Source organism: Chelmon rostratus, chromosome 2 (assembly GCF_017976325.1).
Source record: "Chelmon rostratus isolate fCheRos1 chromosome 2, fCheRos1.pri, whole genome shotgun sequence".
NCBI lineage: Eukaryota > Metazoa > Chordata > Actinopteri > Chaetodontiformes > Chaetodontidae > Chelmon > Chelmon rostratus.
Window position 1 is genome coordinate 211,095 of NC_055659.1, and position 16,728 is coordinate 227,822.

At 45.7% G+C, this 16,728-nt stretch overlaps 1 protein-coding gene across 7 annotated transcripts in view; it reads right to left on the reverse strand.

Moving 5' to 3' along the window:
• The window catches only part of ralgapb (Ral GTPase activating protein non-catalytic subunit beta), a 34,658-nt gene extending 18,270 nt beyond the window's left edge, over positions 1-16,388 (reverse strand). For 4 of the 7 annotated variants that reach the window (XM_041949828.1, XM_041949819.1, XM_041949835.1 and 1 more), the window contains exons 1-16: positions 16,247-16,388; positions 15,260-15,436; positions 14,571-14,773; positions 12,262-12,428; positions 8,989-9,175; positions 8,574-8,705; positions 7,313-7,452; positions 3,985-4,035; positions 3,772-3,816; positions 3,570-3,617; positions 3,325-3,476; positions 3,071-3,230; positions 2,524-2,653; positions 2,085-2,252; positions 1,708-1,822; positions 1,462-1,597 (exon numbers count right to left, since the gene is read on the reverse strand). In XM_041949828.1, the coding sequence (XP_041805762.1) occupies positions 1,462-1,597; positions 1,708-1,822; positions 2,085-2,252; positions 2,524-2,653; positions 3,071-3,230; positions 3,325-3,476; positions 3,570-3,617; positions 3,772-3,816; positions 3,985-4,035; positions 7,313-7,452; positions 8,574-8,705; positions 8,989-9,175; positions 12,262-12,428; positions 14,571-14,773; positions 15,260-15,436 (2,011 nt within the window). In that variant the 5' untranslated portion in view covers positions 16,247-16,388. The remainder of the gene's footprint in view (positions 1-1,461; positions 1,598-1,707; positions 1,823-2,084; positions 2,253-2,523; positions 2,654-3,070; positions 3,231-3,324; positions 3,477-3,569; positions 3,618-3,771; positions 3,817-3,984; positions 4,036-7,312; positions 7,453-8,573; positions 8,706-8,988; positions 9,176-12,261; positions 12,429-14,570; positions 14,774-15,259; positions 15,437-16,246) is intronic. The other 3 variants (XM_041949842.1, XM_041949857.1, XM_041949850.1) reach the window with 3 other exon arrangements.
• Between the last annotated feature and the right edge of the window lie 340 nt (positions 16,389-16,728).

Here is a 16,728-nt window from a genome sequence, read left to right on the forward strand (position 1 = left end):
TTCGTTGCTTAATTCTGCAATAGTAATCTTAAATCCTGTCAACATTCAGCCACAGTCAGTCTGCTCTCCTGTTAGAATCCCTACAGCTGAAATGAGCTCTTGTTAATGTCACATCATTGGCTAACAAACCCTTTTTGGTTAATGAACTGATAAGTGAAAAGAATTTACATTTTACATTTTTTGTTGAGACCTTCCTAAACAGCACTACTGGTGTAACAACACTGACAGACGATTGTCCTCCAAATCCTAATTTCAGTTAGTCAGAGAGAACATGAGAGGAAGAGGCATTGTAGTCATTTTGTCATGATCCGTGCTTGTCACGCCTGTTTTTTGTTGATTATCCTTTTGTGTTGTCATAGTCTGTTTTTGTCACGTCCTGTTTTATTTTGAAGGTTCATGTTTCTTCTTTTGCTTTACTTCCTGTGTTTTATCGCTTCTGTAATCGTCTGATTGCTTTTACCTTTGTGTCATTAGTTGTCCTCCGTGTCTTCCCCTCAGTCTTTGTCAGGTCGTTGTCTGTGTTTCCTCGCTATGTCATGCGTCTTGTGAGTGTTTCCTCGTGTTGTCTGCGTTCCCTGAGTTATGCCTGACTGCCCTCGTGTTTTCCAGTGATTTTTGGCTTTGCTTTGCTTTGTTTTTTTTCCCTTTTGGACTCGTTATCAGACTACGTTGTAGACTTCTTTTCGTTAACCTTTTGGGACGTTTTTGTTTGGATTATTACCTGCCCCCCCCCCCCCCGTGTTTACCATCACCTTAATTAATAAACTCATTTGAATTACTCCTGTCCTCCCTTGTGTCTGCACCTGGGTTCAATCCTTGTTCCCCTGAAACTTCCTGACACTTTATTTTAAACAGTTTGTGTGTAATGACAAACACCAATTATTTGTTTTCTGAGGATGGCTTCTTGAAAAACTGACGATTTAAAATCAAATGTCGCCGTGTCTCTCATTCTGTTTCAGAAAGGCAGGGGGGGGGTTTGCCATGGTCTTCACGTTCTTGCTCATGGTTAGAATTGTTGAGACTAATAAGAGTCTACATCTGCTTTAAAAGTCCCCTGAGAACTTCTGTCATGATTTTGACGCTTTATAATAAAACTGACTTGACGCCTGAAGAAGTTCACCCTCTGTGGCTGGAAAAGCTGAGTTAGACCTGAATATAGAGAGGTGGGTTAGGCTGATGACTTAGCTGAGTTAATGACAGCCAAGCTGCTTAACATTAAAAAGCCATTCTTCTTGTCTACAGAGAAAACAAGCACTATACTTTGAGGAATTTGTTTTCCTTTATGTCTTACTTTTTATTTATATTCCGAATATTTCTGTTTAAGGAAGCGATATACACGTGAAGGAGTTGTTATGAACACTGCAGTGATTTTGTTTTTAGTGCAAATGTTGCTCTAAAATTACAAAAACTTAAGTAACAAAGAAATCTTCAAAAACCATCAGAAATTAGTTTGTGACTCACCAAGTATGATGTGTGTGTTGGAGGCGTCAGTCTCTGTGTGCAGTGCTCCAATCAGAACACTGATGAGGCGGGGCATCAGAGAAGAGAAGCTACCAGCTGTGACGTCTGCACCACTGAACTGCCGGTCTAACGACAACTGAACACACACACAGCTGGGGTTATTAATGGATTCTTACTTCTCCTCCAGGTCCAGGTCAGCTCTGCACAGGTGTGTGTAGGTGTTTAGCAGGGTGGACATAAGCTTACCGCTGATTGGACAGAGGGAAACTGCAGAGGGAGGGGCAGCAAGGACAGCAGGATGAGAATGGAGGCTTGCCTCAAATCCACCAAACTCACAGAACTCTTAAACCTCAACAGTTCCCTTGGAAAGAGACACAGACAGACAAAGAGACACAGACAGACAAAGAGACAGAAGGTTTACCTGCAGCAGGACAGGCTTCATGATCACATCACTGCTGGATGATTCAAAACTCTGCCTCCTTCAACGTTTCCTATATGAGACTCACATCCCCCCAGTGTGGGATGGAGATTGTGGACCAGATCCTGGCCTGGGAGGCGAGCTCATTGATGAAGCTAACAGGTACTAGTAGTGACAGTGATTGTAGTATCTGCAGTACTTGTACCTGTTGAGCAGGACGTTCTCCACAGCTGAGATGAAGGAGGGGAGAAGCAGGTTGACTCCTCTCAGGTCACAGCAAAACAGACAAGTGGAGTTCAGCAAGATGGCGGCCAGAACAGGAGAACAGGCCTCCTCCAGCACCTGGAGACCCTGCAGGAGAACCAGGTAGAACCTGTAGGTTGGACAAAGGAGAGAGAAGACACACAACCTTTAGATAAATAGAAGACTATCACCAGCTTTTACAGTGTAACCCAGTTGGAAGGTGTGTGTTGTGGCACGCTCGTGTTGAGTTGATGGCATTTAAAACAGCACCCTCTTCAGCGCTGTTTACTATTGCACGGTGCAGCAGTTGTTGGTAACCTTCTCATCACAGACCTTCAGGCTGGTGTTACGATACAACAGGTAGGCAGACGTGCACCTTGTCAGGTAAAGACATTTTGTACCTGGATAGGTAGACATTCAGGATGTCCTCTGCAGTTTTCTTACAGGTGAAGATCCTGCAGAGCGTCCCGCAGGCCTCAGCTCGACCAGCCACCCACCTGTCTGGCATCACAGTGACATCACAGTGAGCAGCTGGAGGAGGCACACAGAGGGTTCATCATGTGGATAGTGACCCACACAGAGGACGAAGCACCTGTACTGTGTGTAGCAGTGTGCACAGTCCACATCATTTACCCACCAATCAGCCGTTCATCGACCTCTATTCCCGGGAACCTGTGGTCTCGTCTGGACCAGAGTACATGGGATTTATCTTTGTACGTTGGATGTTAGCACTGTGGTTGCCTATACCACATTGAATTTGTTGTGTGTTTCTTTCTTGCCAAAGTGTCTTGTGTTCTTTCTGGTACCGGTGTCAGATCCTTTGTAGGGTTACTGGCTATGAATTACAAATTATATTTTGTATTTTCTGAAACTGACTGGCACCCCACATTAACAGCCAGGGACCACAACACTGTAGTATTGTTGTATCGCACTGTATTGAGTACTGACCAGGGAGAGCAGGGTCTCTGTTGGTCAGAGCAGCATCAAACAGCCAGCAGCCAAACAGGTGGAGGAGGGAATCCACATTACACCTGAGGGGGGAGGGGAAGGGTCGGGGGGTAGAACGCTGAAGGGGAGAAGAGGAGGGATGATGGGTAGAGGAAGATGTCTGAGAGGAGAGAAGAATGAAGCCTAGAAGTCATAACTTAACTCGATATGATTCAAGCACATCAAGACAAGAAGTGTTGCACACACTGCCATACCGTAAGAGGTTTGCTCGTTGTCTTAGAAACATTTGCAGGTTTTAGTCGTCTGTTGTGTGGAAGGGGGGTGGTGGTGGAGGGCGGGGCACTGGGCATGCTCAGTATGTTCACTGGGGTGGGTGGGGCACTGCCAGAACGAGGTCGAGAGAGACCTGAGAAGACCAGAGAACAGGTGCTCTGCTCTGTTTCTGCAGATGAAAACCACCAATTAAATCAGGGACGGGGGGCAGGTGGGTGGGGCTTACCGTGGGAGGGGAAGCGGTCTCTGAACGGATTCCTGGTCACAGCAACACCTGTGAGAAGACGAGGTTTTAAACAAACACTCTCAACTGAAACGCAAAGCTCAGAGGCAAGAGTGAAATAAATGAATCAATAAAATGAACTTTAATCAGAGACATTCTTGATTCTGTGGGTCCAGCAGAGAGCAGGGGGGGTACTGGTACTGACCGAGAGAAGGCAACCGGTCTCTGAAATGGAGCCTTGTTGTCAGTCCTGGTGAAACAACGATGACAACAACTGTAACAACAACAATACCAACAACAACAACAAGAGCAATGAGAGCAACAACCACGACAACAAAAAGACCAGTGTCCACAGCTAATGTGTGTATACCAATGTACAGAAATGTGTGTATACCAATGTACAGAAATGTGTGTATACCAGTGTGTGGTAGCAGCTGCTCTGTAGGCTCTTTGTTGACCACAGTCACACCTGTGGAAATTCAAGTTACACCAGTTACTCCTCACACCAGTACAAAACATTAGTGAAAATAAAAATAAGATTCAGGCTGTAAAATGACTCGCCTGTGTTCCCTTCAGCTGATGATTACATTTAACTTACTGTGATTGAGTACACCACAGAACGATTTGAATGAAGGTGATTCAATTTTGATGTGATGGATTTATTTTACGTAATGAAGTTAAAAGCTAATCACAGAGCTGGCCACTGGGTGCTTTAAGTGGAGTAAGGAAATTTCTGAGGTAGGCAGATATAATACAAGCTGGTTAGAAACTGGTTATTCACTATAAATGGTCAGTGCTTGCTTTAAGTAAAGTGAAAAAAATAATAATTATATCTTTGCACAAATTAACATAATCACAATAATCAATACTGTTTTTGTTTAATGGCTCATAATTAAAACTGAGTACTCCAATCTGACCCAACAGTTTGATGACATTTACAGTTTCTCATTCTCATCCTCTTGCAGGGTCACTCACACCATCGGAGTGGTTGAGGTGGCATCAAGAGTCGTTAAGTCATGGTGTGAATGGGTGTTAAGGTGCTTGGGGAGGGATCTCAGGACTGCATTGTAAATGGCTGAAGTGTTGTCATAGACCTCCTCCTCCGTTCAGTGATCGTGTTTCCAGTTTGACATAGATGGTTTCTTTCACTCCTCTTTAGACCATCAGTCATCAACAGGGACAGCAGTGGTCACTAGTTTACTTCTAGGTGACGAAGACTGCTGATTTTTGAGCAGTTGTACTGTACTGAATCATCCCTTTACAGGTTGAGTTTTACCAGGTGGGAACACCAGTGCATGGTTCTTACCTGTTTTTGTTGATCTAACATAAGAGGAACATTTTGTTGGTTATAGGTAAAGTAGAAATTGTTTCAAGTGATTATCTATAATTTGAGTCAACCAAGTCTTTAGAGTGAGTTTAGGGGAAACATTACATTAATTAAATGGAAATGTTAATCATTCAGTTGTTCATCAAATAGTTGTGTCAAATTGGAGTACTCAATTTGTGCTATTAGTGGTTAAACACACAAAAAAACAAACAACAAACAGCAGACAGGCAAGTGATGGAGAGTGGTAAGAGGAAGGGTGGGGGCATAGCGATGTTTGTGAACAACAGCTGGTGTAACCCAGGACACATCAGTGTAAAGTAGCAGCGCTGCACTAGAGACATAGAGCTGCTAGCTGCTAGCATTCGGCCATATTACCTCCCGAGGAAGTTCTCACGTGTCATTGCGATAACTGTCTATATGCTGCAGCAGCATGTGAGCTCCTGCATACTGTGCTTTCACAGCTCCGGACGTCGCACCCCCAGGCCTTGCTCCGCATCTCTAGAGACTTCAATCATGTTTCCTTGTCTTCAACTCTCCCCACCGTCACCCAGAATGTTAAATACCACACCAAAGACAATAGAACACTGGACTTACTGTATGCAAACACTAAGGATGCTCACAATTCTTCGCCCCTCCCCCTACTGGGCCACTCTGATCACAGCCTGGTTCATCTGCTCCCAGCCTACATATCTTTGGTGAATAAACAACTGCCAGCCTTTAGGCATGTGAGAAGATGGTCAGAGGAGTCTATTATGGCACAGAGGAACTGCTTTGACCCCACTGAGTGGGAGGTGTTGTGCAGTCCTCATGGGGAGGACATCAACAGCTTGACAATCTGCATCACGGACAACATAAACTTCTTTGTGGAAAACACTGGTAGGCACAGGAAGGTATTGTGTTTCCCAAACAACAAACCCTGGGTGCCCCCTAAACTGAAAGCCCAACTGAATGAGAAGAAGAGGGGTTTTAGGTCTGGGGACACTGAGCTGAAGCTGAAAAAGGAGACAGGGGAAGGCGGTGCAGGGGGGAGACGGTGCTCCTCCAGCTGCAGGAGGAAGCTGGAGGAGCACCGTCAGGGGAACAATGCCAGAGAGGCCTGGGGAGGCCTGAAAACCATCTTAGATCACTCCACATCCCCTCCCTCTCCCTGACACCAGCAGCCCCCTCCTCACACTATTTGGTCTGAAAAACCAAACACTTCAGGCTGGTAGCCTGAACTTCCCACCTGATGAAGACCTTGGAGAGGATCATAGTGAGCCACCTCCATCACCTGGTTGCCAGCGAGCTGGACCCTCTACACTTTGCATACCGACCAGGCATTGGTGTGGAAGACGCAGTCATCGACCTGCTTTCAGGTCTCATCTCTTTCATACCTGAGGAGGACTGGGAGCACAGTGACTGTTTTTGACTTCTCCAGTGCTTTCAACACGATCCAGCCATCACTGCTGAGGGGGAAGCAGGAAGGAGCTGGAGTAGACTGTCACCTGGCTGCACGGACCATCGGCTACCTCACCAACAGACCACAGTATGTGAGGCTTCAGGACTGTGTGTCGGATGTGGTAGTATGCAGCACCGGGGCTCCACAGGGTACTGTGCTCTCTCCCCTCCTCTTCACCCTCTACACATCGGACTTCAGACACAACACAACCAGCTGCCACCTCCAGAAGTTCTCCGACGATACAGCCATCGTTGGATGTGTATCACAGAGGACCAAACTGCAATACAGGGAAGTCATCACTAACTTTGTCAGCTGGTATGAACTTAATCACCTGCTCATCAATGCCGGCAAGACAGAGGAGATGGTGATAGACTTCTGCAGGAAGGTGCCAAAGATCACACCAGTGAGCATCCAGGGTTGGGACATTGAGAGTGTGGGAGGTGTCCACCTCAACCACAAACTGGACTGTGCCGACAACACAGATGTCCTGTACAAAAAGGGTCAAAGTCGTCTCCATCTGCTGGGAAGACTGAGGTCCTTTGGAGCATGTAGGACATTACTGAGGACTTTCTATGACTCTGTGTTTGCATCTGCAGTCTTTTGGTCTGCTGGGGCTGTGGAAGCTCTGAGAGGGACAGAAAGAGACTGAACAGACTGGTCAGGAGAGCTGGTTCTGTCTTGGACTGTCCTCTGGACACCACTGAGGATGTAGGTGAGAGGAGGATGTTAGCCAAGCTGACATCCATCATGGACAACCCCTCCCACCCCCCGCATGACACAGTGGGGGCCCTAAGCAGCTCCTGATTACTGAAAATCCATTTTATCACCTCCTCTGTTATATCATCTAAATTTCAACAGCTGGACAGTCAGAATATGTTCAGAGAGTCAAAAACTGAAACTGTGAAAGTGACAGCGACAGAGGTCCTGGATGACGAAGGTTTCAGGGATCAGGTGGGGGTTAGAGGTCAGAGTTCTGTATACCCAGGAAGGCGTCGACCAGCATGCTGACTCCTCTCATGGCTCTGAAGAAGATGTTTGGCAGCTGACTGTCTCTGAACACCTCCTCCTGGGAGGAAGAGGTTGAACCAACAACCAACTGGCGACTGACATCCACTGGGTTACTGGAAGAAGATTTATTGACATTTGAAGGAGATTTACTGTACACCTGACTGGTGTACTTCTGTACTGTACAACTTCTGTGTACTGGCTCCTACACACATTAAAGAAAACTTAATGCTCAGATTCAAAAGAACAACAATGAAAAACACACTTCAGACTCCTGAGATAAACCACATCAACTCTTCATCGGTCTGTCCATCACTCTGCCCCTTAATCAAAGGTATGTGAGAAACAGTAAACCGTCTCCATGGGTCATTGAGTCCAACACTGCTGTCTGCAGGTCTAACTTCAAGACGTTTGTCATGGGGATGATATCTAAGATCAGATGTCACAAAGTTCTAGACAATAAAATGTAAAAGAAGACAAAAAATTACTGTAAAGGCACAATTTGAAAGTCATTAAAAAGAGATAAAATAATGATTGGCTCATTGGCGATGATTAGCTGTGATGCAGCACAGAACAAAAGGGTCCTGACCAGGTAAATATGAATTATTCTAAAAATAAGTTGAAATCAATTTGATACTTTTACAAAATCTTTGCATTTTTCATTAACATGATTTTTTAAGTCATGAGATGAAATAAAGTACAGGAATATGAAGATACTTTAAGTATGAAATATGTGCTAACTGTAGTACAATACAGCCCCCTATCCGCTGCACAGACAAACAACAATATGAAATATAGAAATCTGTTCTGATAAAAGAACATTTCATTAGATTCATACAATCACAGGACTATTTAATGAAAGTGGAGATGACTGACCCATAACGATATGATCTTATAGTTGAACTGACTGATATATATTAGTGTGGGCAGACCTTGGGTCAGCTCCACACTACATATAAACAAACAGACCTCAGAGCCAAATAATGGCATTTTATATGAATAATTGCGCAGGAAGTGTGATACAGTTCATGGCCACTAACTCCAAAAGAGGAGCAAAGATACAAAAACGTATTGAAGAGAAAAACTGCTTGCCTGAGAGTCAGAGGAAATATTTTTAATGACATGAAAGATGTTTGAATATGGAGTAAGAGAAGCTATGTTTCCAAAATCAAAACCCAATAAAACCTAAAGTATATATAAACCACTGTGATGTTGTTCTCTGTAGAGAGTGAGTTACCTGAACAGGTGCAGAAACCTGAACCAGATGTGAGAGACTCTCACATCATCCATGTCTGCAGGGATTGGAGCAGCATCTTCATCCGGGATTTTAAAGTGAGGAAAGGTTGGGCCGAAAGTCGACAGCAACAACCTGAACACACAACACAGACGTCAACGATGAGGAAGAAGAGGTCTTTCATCACAGAGTTGGTTTGTTTCGCTCTGTGTGTGTGTGTGTGTGTGTGTGTGTGTGTGTGTTGTTTGGTTGGTTGGTTTGTTCATTTGTTGTTGGTTGGTTGTTTGGTTAGTTTGCTACTTTGTTAGTTGGTTTGGGAGTTTGTTGATTGGTTGGTTGGTTGGTTGGTTGGTTGGTTGGTTGGATTGTGTGACTGTTGGCTGGTTTGGTAGTTAGTTTGTTGGATTGCTGGACTTACCTGGAGGTCAGGGTGATAATGACTCGGCTCCACTGTTCCACCACTGCAGGCTGATGTCTCCACCTGCTCAACATCTGTTTCCCCGTCAGCCACAGAGAGCGAGACGGAAAACACCGAGAGCAAGACAGCAACCAGACCTCAAACAGCACCGCCATCGACAGGTCAGACAGCTGCTTCAACACACCGCCTGCAGAGAGACACACATGGTGAGAGACAGACAGGAGAGAGAGAGACACACATGGTGAGAGACAGACAGGAGAGAGAGAGAGACACACACACATGGTGAGAGACAGACAGGAGAGAGAGAGAGAGACACACATGGTGAGAGACAGACAGGAGAGAGAGAGACACACATGGTGAGAGACAGACAGGAGAGAGAGAGACACACATGGTGAGAGACAGACAGGAGAGAGAGAGAGACACGCACACATGGTGAGAGACAGACAGGACAGAGAGAGAGAGAGAGAGACACACATGGTGAGAGACAGACAGGAGAGAGAGAGAGAGAGACACACACATGGTGAGAGACAGACAGGAGAGAGAGAGAGACACACACATGGTGAGAGACAGACAGGAGAGAGAGAGACACACATGGTGAGAGACACACATGGTGAGAGACGGACAGACACGTGAGAGACAGACAGGAGAGAGAGAGACACACATGGTGAGAGACACACATGGTGAGAGACAGACAGGAGAGAGAGAGACAGACACATGGTGAGAGACAGACAGGAGAGAGAGAGACAGACACATGGTGAGAGACAGACAGGAGAGCGAGAGACACACATGGTGAGAGACAGACAGGAGAGAGAGAGACACACATGGTGAGAGACACACATGGTGAGAGACAGACAGGAGAGAGAGAGACAGACAGGAGAGAGAGAGAAACACATGGTGAGAGACAGACAGGAGAGAGAGAGAGAGACACACACATGGTGAGAGACAGACAGGAGAGAGAGAGAGACACGCACACATGGTGAGAGACAGACAGGAGAGAGAGAGAGACACACACACATGGTGAGAGACAGACAGGAGAGAGAGAGAGACACGCACACATGGTGAGAGACAGACAGGAGAGAGAGAGAGAGAGAGACACACACATGGTGAGAGACAGACAGGAGAGAGAGAGAGAGAGACACACACGGTGAGAGACAGACAGGAGAGAGAGAGACACACATGGTGAGAGACAGACAGGAGAGAGAGAGACACACACACATGGTGAGAGACAGACAGGAGAGAGAGAGACACACATGGTGAGAGACACACATGGTGAGAGACAGACAGGAGAGAGAGAGACAGACACATGGTGAGAGACAGACAGGAGAGAGAGAGACAGACACATGGTGAGAGACAGACAGGAGAGCGAGAGACACACATGGTGAGAGACAGACAGGAGAGAGAGAGACACACATGGTGAGAGACACACATGGTGAGAGACAGACAGGAGAGAGAGAGACACACATGGTGAGAGACAGACAGGAGAGAGAGAGACACACACACATGGTGAGAGACAGACAGGAGAGAGAGAGAGAGACATGGTGAGAGACAGACAGGAGAGAGAGAGACACACATGGTGAGAGACAGACAGGAGAGAGAGACAGACACATGGTGAGAGACAGACAGGAGAGAGAGAGACACACATGGTGAGAGACAGACAGGAGAGAGAGAGACACACACACATGGTGAGAGACAGACAGGAGAGAGAGACACACATGGTGAGAGAGAGACAGGAGAGAGAGAGAGACACACACACATGGTGAGAGACAGACAGGAGAGAGAGAGAGACACGCACACATGGTGAGAGACAGACAGGAGAGAGAGAGAGAGACACACACACATGGTGAGAGACAGACAGGAGAGAGAGAGAGAGAGACACACACATGGTGAGAGACAGACAGGAGAGAGAGAGAGAGAGACACACACGGTGAGAGACAGACAGGAGAGAGAGAGACACACATGGTGAGAGACAGACAGGAGAGAGAGAGACACACACACATGGTGAGAGACAGACAGGAGAGAGAGAGACACACATGGTGAGAGACACACATGGTGAGAGACAGACAGGAGAGAGAGAGACAGACACATGGTGAGAGACAGACAGGAGAGCGAGAGACACACATGGTGAGAGACAGACAGGAGAGAGAGAGACACACATGGTGAGAGACACACATGGTGAGAGACAGACAGGAGAGAGAGAGACAGACACATGGTGAGAGACAGACAGGAGAGAGAGAGACACACATGGTGAGAGACAGACAGGAGAGAGAGAGACACACACACATGGTGAGAGACAGACAGGAGAGAGAGAGAGAGACATGGTGAGAGACAGACAGGAGAGAGAGAGACACACATGGTGAGAGACAGACAGGAGAGAGAGACAGACACATGGTGAGAGACAGACAGGAGAGAGAGAGACACACATGGTGAGAGACAGACAGGAGAGAGAGAGAGACACACACATGGTGAGAGACAGACAGGAGAGAGAGACACACATGGTGAGAGAGAGACAGCAGAGAGAGAGACATACTAAATTTTATGTAGCTCCCAAAACACTTCACTGAACATTCCACACACAGACACACCCCCACACTGTCATAGAGATAAAAGATAAGAAAAAATCAGGATATAAAACTGGCATATCAAAAAGTACTATTTGTACATTGTATCATTGCTATTGCACCTTATCAAGATATTTTTGCACATTCTATACAGATATTTTCAGATGTTATTGCATATGTCCTTATTCTGTTAAGGAAATAACAACTGCTAGCCTAATAGCTGTGCCCAAGACTCCTGGACTTAGTCAAGTTTCAGTAATAATTATCAGGTTATTATCCAGAACGGGCGTCTGTAACGATAAATCTGGAGTGCTGGAAGTTACTTGTCGTCGCAAATGTTCTGATATGTAGAAGTTCTTAATGACTGTAGAAGAAGCTTGATGCACCCAGGTTGAATTTCAGGAAACAGAGTAGATTAGATTAGATATGAACAATAACGGTGCAAATAAGAACAATAAGAACAATAAATTACAAATGTGCAAACCACAAACAGAATTCCAACATGTAAAAAAAAACATAAGGTATAACTGCAAAAAGTAAGTAAAAGTAAAAACAACAACAAAACACAGTAAAATTTCAAAGAGCACTGAGACTCTGCATCTGTGCACATCACCATCTCCCCTACAGAGACAGGCAGATGAGAGACAGACAGATGAGGACAGCCAGGAGAGAGACAGACAGGTAAGAGCACAAAGGAGGAGTGTCACGAGCACACCTGTAGTGGTGGGCCGAGCCAGGATGGCATGATTGATGCGGAGCAAGAAGTGCAGCAGTGTCTCCCACGTATCTCTGCTCATCAAAGTGCTTTCTCTAGCCAACGACTGAACTGCACACAACACCTGCCGACAGAGAGACAGGTAGACCAGACTCACCTGCTCCGACCTGTTGGAATGAGGAAAGCATTAAGTTATATTAAAGTTATTGAGTTCATATTAATACTGGAGACTGTCCTTCAAGAAAAATACCACTATCAGTTGTTTCAGCAAATGCCTGAAAACTAAATCTGTTTATGTCCAGGTGACAAAGCCCTGTGGAGTTGTTCAGCACATCTTCATCATGAGCCTCACTCTGGAGAGAGTTCCTGCTCTTTGGAAAACTTCCTGTGTGGTTCCAGTGCCAAAGACTGGGCATCCCAGGGAGCCCAACCACTTCAGGCCTGTAGCCTGAACATCCCACCTGATGAAGACCATGGAGAGGATTCTAACCATCTAACCACCTTCGTCACCTGGTGGGCAGCGAGCTGGACCCCCTACAGTTTGCATATTGACCAGGCATTGGTGTGGAAGACGTTACCATCTACCTGCTCCATCGCTCTCTTTCCCACCTGGAGAGCACTGAGAGCACAGTTTTTTGACTTCTCCAGTGCTTTCAACACGATCCAGCCATCACTGCTGAGGGGGGAGCTGGAAGGAGCTGGAGTAGACTGTCACCTGGCTGCATGGACTATTGACTACCTCACCAACAGACCACAGTATGTGAGGCTTCAGGACTGTGTGTCGGATGTGGTAGTTTGCAGCACCGGGGCTCCACAGGGTACTGTCCTCTCTCCTTTCCTCTTCACCCTCTACACATCGGACTTCAGACACAACACAACCAGCTGCACCTCCAGAAGTTCTCTGATGATACAGCCATCGTTGGATGTGTATCACAAGGGAACGATTTGGAATAAAGTGAAGTCATCACCAACTTTGTCGACTGGTGTGGACTAAACCACTTGCACATCAACACCAGCAAGACCAAGGAGATGGTGATAGACTTCCACAGGAAAGCACCACAAACTACACCAGTCTGCATCCAGGGATTTGACATTGAGATCGTGGAGGAGTACAAATACCTGGTGTCCACCCCAACCATATACTGCACTAGTCCACAAACACTGATGCCCTGTAAGGAAGGACCAAAGTAGTCTCCTTCTTCTGAGAAGACTGAGATCCTTTGGAGCATGTAGGACATTACTGAGGACTTTCTATGACTCTGTGGTTGCATCTGCAGTCTTTTACTCAGTGGTCTGCTGGGGCTGTGGAAGCTCTGAGAGGGACAGAAAGAGACTGAACAGACTGGTCAGGAGAGCTGGTTCTGTCCTGGACTGTCCTCTGGACACCACTGAGGATGTTTTTTCAGTATCTTTCAATATTTTCCATCTTATTTTGTATTTTGTATCACCTTTGCTATTGCCATTTCTATTGCTTGCTGCCTGTAACACCTAATTTCCCATCTGGAGGTTAATAAAGTTGATCAAAGCTTTGAACACGGTGAGGAAAATTGGAAATTTTACTACCAACTCGTGCGGCAGTAAAGTTCTGGCCTTTATTTTGAAGGCATCTTCTGGTCTTTGTCTCGGGGGTTCTTGCAACCTACCAGTTTGACAATGACGCAAACATTTTACCCATATCATAAAATATGGTGTTTGCTTGAGCTGCAACACCAGAAACACGTCTCTGTGGCTGCTAAAAGGAGCTAGCTTGGCTGCTGGATAGTTTGTCTCACCTAAAGGTTCTATAGTGATTTACTAAAAACTGGCAAACATGAAGCGGTGGTGGAACGGAAGGTTTCTGCTGTGGACTCATGTTTGTAGAGGAGAACGTCTTGAGACTCTCAAACTCCTCTCATGTAGAAACCTCGTCTCATTGATTACAGCTACAAACAAAAACAAGTGATGCATAGAACAAAGCCCCATGAAATCACACGTGAGGTGCATGTAGAACCCTGAGAACCTTCACAGTAGCCACCAGAACCCCCCAGAAGATCATTACAGCCAACCATAGGACACCGAAGAGGCTCTTCAGGGACTACTAAAACCACACGAAAACAAATAAACCACACGAGAACAAATGGCCTCTGACTGCTGGAACCTCAGATTGAGCTGAGAATATCTTCAATGACCACCAGCACCTCCAACATAATGATCTGAACCCTTAAGTGACTTCCTCAAGGGTTCACAGGTCATTAGAGGTCAGTGGGTCACTAATAAAAGGTTCCTCCCTATGGTACAGGACTGGGATCCGTCCAGGTGTGACAGTCTACCTTGGAATGAAAAGGCTGTAGAGGTGCCGGAGGATCTTCTGGACATAAAGGTTAGGCTCTCTGCTGATTGGTGGAGGGATGGAGTCTCTTGGGGAAACCAGAGCCATCAGCCAATCAGTGTAGATGTCCACACACACTTTGATAGCGTCTCCGTCCAACGGAAGAGTCAAACCGTAACACAACACCTCCATTGTCCACTTCACCTGAAAAATCAAACACAAACACAGATTTAATATGTTTCATTAATCACAGTGTCTGAAGCCGCTGATCTGATATCAGATTCAGTTCACTCTTATTGTCAGTGCTCAGCTTCATAATGTTTAGTTTGTGTTGAAACTGATCATTTTGGAGGATGCGGTTTGGATTCTGTTATACTGGCAGGTGTTTCTGTTATTTCGTCTACCCTCAGTCAGTGAATGATTGTTAGACTCAACTTCAACTGTTGATCAAACACTGAACACAGATTACATATCAACACCTGAGTGTGTGTTCAGGTTTCCATAGAGGTCACACACACACACACACACACACACACACACACACACACACACACACACACACACACACCTAAAATGAAATGATTTACATTGTGGGGACTTGCGTTTTGTCTTGACAAGAATGTCGAGTCCCCACAATATGACTGAAAGGATAAATGTCCACCCACCAACCCCCCCCCCCCCCACACACACCTGTCTGTCTGTGTGCAGCAGGCTGTGGGTGTCGGGCTTTCCCAGTCCAGCTCCCAGGGGCTTCACTGTGGCAACAACAACATCTCTGCCAACAGAGGGCGGGAAACAACTGAGCACACTCACATGACCCTGCCCACTTGACAGTGATTGGTCCGTGGCTCGTGAGTCACTGCTCATCTGAGAGAAGAAAGAGAAACAAAGACAAAAGTTTAATAAGAAAACAAGGTTTTTTTTCTGCTGTTATTTTCAGAAAAAGTAAAACTTGTGACAGACAGATGAAATGTGAGCAGCACAGGTAGAGACATCCTGACTCTCAGTCCAAAAACATTGGATTCAGCATTTATCGTTGTGTACTTGGACAATGTCTTCCTGTCTGGTACACAAACATTTCTTTTTCCACATGTCCAGTTTGCATCACAGACTGATGTCAGACACCCGTAATGTGGTGACAGCAGGGGGGGCGTGGAGTGATGTCAAGTCTTTATGACCTTCACAATGTGCTTTTCTGCATCCACATAAATATATTAGTTTGCAAAACGTTTTGAATGTAAAATGTGAATCTGTCAAGTACACAGTAATTACAGCTGTCAGATACATGTACTGCAGTAAAAGTACAAAGTAGAAATCAGTTGATATTAGATTCTCATGATAAAGTGTAGCTTTCTGTTTGGACAGAAATGTAAAACAGAAAAAAATAATTTCACCTTATGAAGTAAAAAGAGAAGTGATAAAGAAGAAATACTGTCATTAAGAACTTAGAACTGTATTATACTGCAGTACAGGCATGAATATGCTGAGTTGTGGCTGACCAGAGATCAGTTCAGAGTGGTAGAGAAGAGATCAGACTGATTCTGGGACTGACTGAGACAACATTAAACTACAAACTGGATTAATCTGTGCAACATGAATTCATCACTTCCTGTTTTAAATGATGAACGTCTCTAACATCTGTCAGACTGATTAACGTCAGAGAATGAAGTGTCATACCTTGATGAGTCCAGGTGAGTGAGCGGCAGGTGAGTCCTCTGCTCAGGTGAGCTGACACCTGCTAACATGCTAACACAGACGCTAACAGTGAAAACAGTCCGGTCACTCTCAAAGTCAAAACACTGAACTTGAACGCGTCTCCTGCTGCTGCCTTCAGGGTCAGCTGGGAAATGTGACATGTATTCACTCAGTCTGTGTGTTTTCCCTGCACTGTGGCTGCCAGGCTCACGCTTCATTGATGTGTACAGTAACAGTTTACAGTCAATAAGCAACTGAACACCAGGCACAGAGTCAATGTGTCAGTGACAAACACGAAGGTGACAGACGGTTATTATTCTGTGTTCCTCTTTGGTCGGTGCTGTGTTCACCTCGCCAGACTTGATCCAAGCCACAAAGCTAATGTTTACATGCTCATCCAGCTTTCAGTTCAGTGATTGGCAGCTACAAAAACCTCAAACAGCGTTGACTCAACACCTCATAAC